The sequence below is a fragment of the Musca vetustissima genome, unplaced genomic scaffold, assembly GCF_032173495.1.
Source record: "Musca vetustissima isolate MV318-11 ecotype Yass unplaced genomic scaffold, APGP_CSIRO_Mvet_v1 utg26262, whole genome shotgun sequence".
Lineage (NCBI taxonomy): Eukaryota > Metazoa > Arthropoda > Insecta > Diptera > Muscidae > Musca > Musca vetustissima.
Genome location: NW_026878616.1, coordinates 22648 through 31399, shown reverse-complemented (window position 1 = coordinate 31399; position 8752 = coordinate 22648). Strand labels below are relative to the sequence as shown.

Below are 8752 nucleotides of genomic sequence, written 5' to 3'. Positions count from 1 at the left end.
ATTTGCATTTGGAGGAACGAATGGAGCTGGACTCCGGAATTTTCAAATACACATTACTGTCGGAGTGTAGAATTGGGTAGATAGTTTTGGACATTTGTACTTATGTGCACGAAAAGTACTAAATGATACTATATTTGACACAATTTGAATTTGGTTGAAGCGATAGAACTAGAACACTAAAAAAATTGGAAATAAGATTACTACTGCATTGCACAATTGAGGTGTGTTAGTAGTTTGAGAAATTGTTACTTATGTGTACTAAATTTGGTGTAATTAAACTTTTTTCGTTTGGTTTTGGATGAACCAATACCGAACGAGGATTCAGACAAGGTGACAGTTTGTCGTGTGATCTTTTTAACATCCTACTGGAAAAGGAAATGGCACACATGTTACTCGCCTACGCCGATGACATCGATATAATGGGTCGAACATTGTGAGCGGTAACAGCCACCTTTGAACTAATTGAAAAGGAGTCTGCCAAACTGGGTCTGGCAGTAAACGGCTAGAAGACCAACTGTGCAATTTGAGAACTACAGCTTCAAAGTAGTTAACCGATGCTACTATGGTCTGAGCAAACAACTCAAAAGCAAGGTCACCTCCCGCCAGACCAATCTCACACTTTACAAGACGCTGATACTACCCGTGCTATTATATGGATCAGAAGCATGGGTACTTGCACAAGCAGATGAGGCAGCTCTTGGGGTGTTTGAAAGAAAAAATCTCCGAAAGATCTACGGGTCGATCTGCGTCGACGGTGAATATCGGCGTCGAATGAACCACGAGCTCTACAATTTATACGCGGACATCGACATTGTCAGTCGCATTGAGCTGCAGCGACTACGGTGGCTAGGCCATGTTGTGCGGATGAATGAGAATGCCCCAGCTCAAAAGGCATATAAAAACGAACCTACTGATGGTTGCCGTAGAAGGGGAAGGCCACGAATTGGATGGAAAGACCAAGTAGAAAACAACGTCTTGGAAAGTGGTCTTCCAAATTGGTGGATTTGCGCACAAGACCGACGCGCTTGGAAATCGTTTTTAAGCTTGGCTTATGGAAGAACCGTTCTGTAACACGCCAGTTAAGTAAGTAAGTAATAGAGCTAGAATCCTATAATATGGAGTTAAGTTCACTGTTGAGGTGAAGGATTGGGGTACGTAGGAAATTTTAGAAATTTCTACTAATGTGTACTAAATGGTACTTAATTTGGTACAATTTGAATTCAGATGAACTGATAGAGTTGGAACACTGAAATTTGGAAATAAGATTATTGTTGGAGTATAGGATTGGGGGTATGGATGTAGTTTTGGAAATTTTTTCTTATGGATATGGTACTAAATTTTATACAATTTGAATTTAGAGCTGGAATAATAAAAAAATAGTAGTTAGAGTGTAGTATTGAGGTATGTAGCTAGTTTTGTGAATTTGTTCTTATGTGTACTAAATTTGGTACAATTTTTAGATCTTGAATGTTGGACAAACTGTAATTTTTTTATTTCTTTGAGGCTAAAATAGATTAAATGTGTATTATAGTACGTTTACATTTAACCGGATTTCGTTAATCCAGTGGGTTTCAATTGTCAATTCCTTTGCACATATGTCAAATAAATCCTCATAAAGTAGGTTAACCCGGTAAAAAGTTCTAATGTATATGCCGTTTTATTCTATTTAAAAAATATTGTTATGTTCAACAGATTTTAAGGGTCCGGATTTGAACAACAAAATTTTAGCTGTGTTTTAAAAACTTTTACTGGTTAACATAGGCGTTTATCTCTGTTCATTTTGTTATGACTGATATATTTTTTGATAACATATATTCTGTAACATGGTACAATAATACAAGGAAGGGCAGCTCTGAAATACCAGCTTCGAAATAAATAAAACAATTAATGCTTTAAAATAAATTATAGAAAACAAAGCATAAATTGTCAAATGTCAGTTGTTGTTTATTCTCTGTATTACAGAACCTAAAAAGTTTATTAATCGAAATGTTTTCCAATTTTCTCTTTAAAAATTTAAAACTTTTTATCACTTTTTTTAATACTGGAACAGAGCATACATCTTTCTGCACACAATAACATATTTGATACATATAAACAATGTAAAAAGGGCGTATTTACACCCAACACACAGGCGACGAAGAAGAGAGTAAACAAAATATGACATCTGACAATTTATGTTCTGTTTTTAAATTTGCAACGCGCCACCTCCCAATTTTAGAAATTGTTGATTTATTTTAAAGCATAAATTATTGTATTTCTTTCGAAATGGGTGATATTATAAATGTAAGGGAACAAACATGAAACCATAATTCTGTATTATAATCCAACAAATCGTTATTAATCCCCATTATAGAATATGGAAGTTTTCAAAAAGCTGGACTTTGACTCTTCCAATCAGTGGATATTCTACGATGAACGCTTCCATAAATTTTTTGATTTCTTTGCCAACAATATTACGGATTCAAATATTCTATTGGAAAATGAAATTTTGGATCATGAGGAGTATGTTAAACGTAATGAATATTTGAGTGCGGCAGATAGGAAACCACGTCTGGACGATTTGGAAAAGGAATATATGGGATTGTTTTCGCACACCAAAGATGAAGTGGATAATTTACAACAGGAATATGATATAATGGAAATGGCATATAATAACTACAATGTTATGGTGGAAGATATGAGGTAAGAAGCATTGAACAAATTCAAATAGATTAATACTATTGAAGACATTTTTTTTAGAGAAACAAAAAACAATTTGAATTGTGAATTTAGTCGCCTGGAAGAGCGTTATAATGTCTTGAAAAATAAAGAAAAGGAATTATTGTCACAGTGTCAAACAAAGGTGAAGCAACTGGAGGATATGGAAATGGAAAATCACAAGAAATGTGAAGAAGTGCTGAAGACATTTTCCAAAATGGTAAGTAGGTTCATTTGTAAAAATTATTTTTTTTTATTAATTTGAGTGTTTTTTTTTATCAATTTTTAGCAATCTCCCCCTTTGTTCATGCATCAATTACCTTTGGATCAATATTTCTTGAAATGTGAATCATTTACCCAATATTTTTCCTTGTATATCAAGGAGAATTTCAAAATCCAAGAATTTATTGAATTGGAAACAAGTTTGACTGAAAACCAAGAAACCATTGAAAAGTTGGGCAAATTGAAGAAGGGGTGAGTACAAATGAGATGCATTAAGTACTTGAAATATTCCAATACTTCTAATGGTGGTTACCTCAGATTTTTTGGAGTGAACATGATCGAATAGACCATATACAGTCTCATATACACAGTCCATTTAATAAACAGTATAATCGTGTCATCTAAAAGACGTGGAACACTAGGAAGGAAGAAGACAAACCCCACTCTGTTTTTGTTGTGAAATGTAGGCTGTTGGTGAAAGTTCTTTACTGAAAATATTGGTAGACCACTGGTGGGCTTTGAGACAGAGCCCTCCACACTTTGATCGCCCTTATGGATGACAGTTTGTGTCGGGATGTTCTCAATAGCCTTTTCCTTTTGACTCGGGTTAGTCCTCAAGCTCGGCTTCGGATCAGAAGTCGGCTTCGCACCCTTGTCATAGACAGTGGGCTTCACCGATTTCACTACTTCACTCAATTCAGATGTCTCTTTGGAGATTTTTGATCAAACGGTTCGTGTCATCTAAAAGACGTGGAACACTAGGAAGGAAGAAGACAAACCCCACTCTGTTTTTGTTGTGAAATGTTGGCTGTTGGTGAAAGTTCTTTACTGAAAATATTGGTAGACCACTGGCTTTGAGACAGAGCCCTCCACACTTTGATCACCCTTATGGATGACAGTTTGTGTGGAATAGCCTTTTCCTTTTGACTCGGGTTAGTCCTAAAGCTCGGCTTCGGATCAGAAGTCGGCTTCGCACCCTTGTCATAGACAGTGGGCTCGATTCAGATGTCTCTTTGGAGATTTTTGATCGAGTAGTTAGATTCGGGAGGCAGATCCTCTCCATCTGGAGCTCACGATCGAGAGTGTGCGGATAAATTCTTTCGAACTTCATTACGAATCTCATCTTGCCCCTGATGAGGTGAACTTCCCTCTCCGAAAAGAAATTCGCTTCTCACCCCGTGTAGGACGTCCCCTCCCAGAACTACAGTCCTGTCAGTCAAAGACTAATGTCCATCAGTCTTGACTTGCTCGTTAGCCAATTGAATTGCCGGTTCGTCAACGTTATTCGTGTTTGAAATTGATGCGCTTGTAGCAGATACAGCTGCATGTGCCAAGACACCTAGAACAGCCGGATCACAATCGCTTGTACAGCCGGTACTGGGTTATTAACTCCCTGCACCGTAACTTTTTTCTTTCACTCTTTTTACCCATCGAAGTTTATTAATTTAAGGGCACTATCCCGATCAATTTTGGTCCACGGAGGAGCCGAAGATCCCCAAGGTTTCCACGAAATGTAGAGAAAAGTTGAGGATGTGGATCACCCGAATTCAACTCGGTCAGGTATTGTCAGCGTGTCAGCGACAGCTATATCCAACTCCACTGTGTGAAGTGTTTCTCTACTGGCGATTTATAATTGCTATTATTATGTTATGACAAATTGAGACTTGTGGCAGTTACTAGGCTACCGAGTCATGTAGTTGAATTAGTAATGTATTTCGATAAATTAACTTGCGCACCCCTTCGGTTAAGTCACCGTTAAACGTGATGGAGATTCTGTCACTCTTTTTTTCAGTGTTCGAGATCGATTTAACCATTGCTCAAAATTTATTCCTAGACATTTTCAAAACGTTCTGCATATCCCAATCCAACACCCCAACAGTAATCCTAACGCCACATGTCAGGATTCCAGCTTTATCGTTTTACTTAAATTCAAATTTTGTACCATTTAGTACATATTAATACGAATTTTCCAAACTTTCTACAAAATCCAATCCTATACCCTAACAGTGATCCGAATGTCAATTTTCAGGATACCAGATCTATCAGTTTACCCAAAATTTAAATTGTAACAAATTTAGTACCCCAATCTTACACTCCAACAGTAACGTTATTTCCAAATTTCTGTGTTCCAGCTGTATCGGTTCACCCAAATCCACATTTGGTACCACTTGGTACACATTAGTACAAATTTCAAAAACATTCTACATATCCCAATGCAACATCCCAACAGTGATCCTAACTCCAAATTTTAGGATTCCAGCTGTGTTTTTTCACCCAAAATTTAAATGGTACAAAATTTAGTACACATTTGTACGAATTTCCAAAAAATTATATAATGCCCAATCATACACCCATCCTAACATCAAATTTCAAGATTTCAGCTCTATCGGTTCACTCAAATCCAAATTTGGTACCATTTAGTACACATTAGTATGAATTTCCAAAAAGTCCTACATACCCCAATCCTACACCCCAACAATGATCCTTACTTCAAATTTCAGGATCCCAGCCCTATTCAAATTGTTCCAATTATAGTACGATTTAGTACTTTTCGACACATAACAAAAAAAAAAAATTCCAAAAATACGCACATATTCCAATCCTACATTCCGGCGGTAATTTCAGTTTCAAATTTCAGAATTCCAGTTCAATTTTTACCTTTAATTAAAAATTGTACCAACTTTTCAATTCACATTCCAAATTTCAAATTTATAGTTCTATTCATTCACTTGCTACGAAATTGTACCAAATTTAGTACATATTAGTACTTTTCGGATACTTATAGTTCTACACTCCATCAGTGACCCTCATTTAAAATTTAAGAGTTCTAGCTCTGCAGGTTCACCAAATATAAATGGTACCACCATTAGTATTTTTCGTACCGTTCTAGTACAAATGTCCAAAAAACTTTGTGGTGACCTGGGATCTTCATTAACACGCTTCAGAAACAAGGTGTGTGGCTAACGATTAGCTTTTTGTTCAGACCCAACGCTTCGAATGGAAATGCAACACATTGTACATTGTTTTGGAACCTTGTCGGTCAGAAAATGTCTTATACGACATCGGAGGAGATTGTTGTTCCAGTCGTAAATTTTGTGTCAAGCTCAGTCTGTAGTGTCAATATGTCAATAATATGATGGCAATGATCTGAAAACATGGGTAGAGGTGTGTTGACCACCACAGTTTATTTTCACCAAAAAAAGTTTTTCTGATATTTGTTAAGAAATTGCATTAATCCCCTATCTTTTCTTTTATATTTATCTCTCTCGTCTAGCATTGAAAAATACACCCTAGCTTATATTATGGAAAAGGCCAAAAGTCATGCTCTCAGATGTGCCATTGATGCCTTAAATCTCACTCAGATTCATGTCATCAGTCTAACCGATATGGAAAGGGAAACTCACGAGTTGGCTCAGGCAAAATCACGTCTAGAAATTGCCCATCAAACGTTGATGGTTGATATGCAACATCAGATACAGCAGAAGGCCCAACAAACAGTCGAATTGATACTCTACGAAAATACAAAGCAGAAATTGGAAAGAGCCCATAAACGGCATGAAAATGATCGTAATCTAAGGAAGATTATATCCGAGGCCCTATCAAATGCAGAATTAATTTGGATGACCATACAAATGGATATGGAAAAGAAACGAAATCGTTTTGATAACACCGAACAATTAACCAGTGACGCACAGCGTTGTGCTATGCGTATTCAGCATATGAAGAATTCACAATCCCGTGGTTTAACAGGAGAATTTATTCAACAGCTGGCCCAAATGTTGGGTCAACATTTACAACAGCAGCTACGCTGTGAGGTCAAGGCGTGCCTCTATGAATATGAAAAATTTAAACGTTTAATGGCCTATTCACTGCAAGGATTATTAAATCGTAAACCATATTCATCGGCCATAGAAAAATTGAAAGAAATGTATGTATAATGTGGACGTTATTTTTGTTGTTGTTCTTTAAACAGCAACTAGTTTTTTTTATTGTGTTCAATATTTAATTATGTTAATGTATTTCATGTTTATTTATTTTTCTAGTAATCGCATTGAAAGCATTTTACGTCCTTTCGTTTACGACAGTCCAGTCAATGCTCCAATGTTTGAAAATGTCCACTATTTAAGACCAATTTTTAATGTTAAAACTCAACAGTATCGCATTGATAAACAGTTAAGGCAATTGCGTACAGAATTTCATGAGAATGTCACGGAACGTTTGGTAAGTTGGAGAGAATATTAAATAATAAAAAAAATAACGATAACTACAAAACATCTCCACATACTTATTTCCACCTCAATGGTATATTTCTCCTAATCTATCTTGTCTTCCAATTTTAATTTCAGGAAAAGGACAAATTATGGCGTTATAGCCAATTGTTGTGGATATGGTTCTTAACAGAACCACGCCGTGTCTTACATGCCATTGAAGAGGCAAAAAAGGCCGCTGCAAAAGTTCCCCAAATGACTGGCATCAAAACCTTGGGTGGTATTAAACGTAAATGAGTTTAGTTTTTGAAAAGAATTGCAATTTTAACATTAAATTATTTAATTTTTTATGATAATTATATTATTTAAATCTTCCCTTATATATTTATTTGTTAAGACTAGTGTTTAATTGTTTTAAGTCTAAAAAAAATTGAGAATATTTAATAAATTTGTTTCAGCAAGTAATCAAAAGACAATATTTCAGAAGGGGATGTTTAAATATATAGTTGTCTATAAGACTCTCTCGTTCTATAAAAGAAGGCATTGTGGTCTTCTAAAAGAAGACATTAAAAAGACTTTCTGTAATTCTCTAATATAAGAATACCTAATGGGTTTCCATAAGAATAACTTCCAGTGGAGTGCTATTATTATTATATTTTCCTGCGGGAAGCATAGCTGAATGCTACGTTCGGAAGCGTCTACAAGTTTAGCTGTCTTGTGACAGAACTCTCGTTCCAAGAGAAGAGCTTAAAAAAGATTTCCAGGCGTGTTGTGGCCTAATTCGTGGCCTTCCCTTTTGCGTGAACCATCAGCTGGTTCGCTTTTATATGCCATTTGAGCTGGGGCATCTTCATCCTTTCTCACAACATGGCCTAGGCAACGTAGTCGATCCAGATCGATAAGTCTGACAATGTCGATGTCCGAGAATAGATGGTACAACTCACGGTTCACTCGACGGCGATATTCACCGTCAACGCAGATCGTCGGAGATTTTTTCTCTCAAACACTCCAAGAGTTGCCTCATCTGCTTGAGCAGATATTCATGCTCCAGATTCATATAACAGAACGGGACCAGACCCTCTTTGGCAGATTCCTTCTCAATTTGTTCAAAGGTGGCTGTAACCGCTCGCAATGTTCGATCCAATATATCGATGTCGTCGGCGTCGGCGAGTAACATGTGTTCTTTGGTATTCAGAGTACCATTTCTGTTCACATTTGCCTCTCGTATGACATTTTCCAGCAAGATCACACGACAAACTGTCATCTTGTCTGAATACTCATATTAAAGGGATCAGATAGGTCCTTTCATACTTTAACTACTGACCTAATGCCAGTTATTTGTTATCCTGCATATATGTATTAATTTTGCAGGAATGCCGAATGCAGACACTTCTGAACGGGTAGGGCTGTCGAATGCGGCTTTATAGTCGACGAATAGGTGGAATGTTTCGATGTGTTTTCGTGGGTCTTTGCCAATCGGGTCAATGGTGGATTTGCCAGGTTTGAAGCCGCATTGGTATGGTCCAATAATGTCATTGACCACTGGCTTCAGTCGTTCACACAGCACGCTGGATAACACATTATATGCGATGGGAAGCAGGCTTATTCCTCTATAGTTGGCACAT

At 36.8% G+C, this 8752-nt stretch overlaps 1 protein-coding gene across 1 annotated transcript; it reads left to right on the top strand.

Annotated features, from left to right (window-relative positions):
* The first annotated feature begins 2249 nt into the window (after nt 1-2249).
* On the top strand, nt 2250-7424 carry LOC133323406 (augmin complex subunit dgt3). Its single transcript, XM_061532335.1, has 7 exons — nt 2250-2283; nt 2354-2682; nt 2740-2917; nt 2987-3171; nt 6194-6847; nt 6963-7140; nt 7266-7424. Exons 1-7 carry the CDS (start codon nt 2266-2268, stop codon nt 7422-7424), a joined length of 1701 nt encoding a protein of 566 aa, XP_061388319.1. The 5' UTR covers nt 2250-2265.
* The last annotated feature ends 1328 nt before the right edge of the window (nt 7425-8752 follow it).

Coding starts and splice junctions, on each gene's coding strand:
- LOC133323406 (XM_061532335.1), top strand. Junction 2,918..2,986: donor TGAAGACATTTTCCAAAATG/GTAAGTAGGTTC, acceptor ATCAATTTTTAG/CAATCTCCCCCTTTGTTCAT. Junction 6,848..6,962: donor ATAGAAAAATTGAAAGAAAT/GTATGTATAATG, acceptor TTATTTTTCTAG/TAATCGCATTGAAAGCATTT.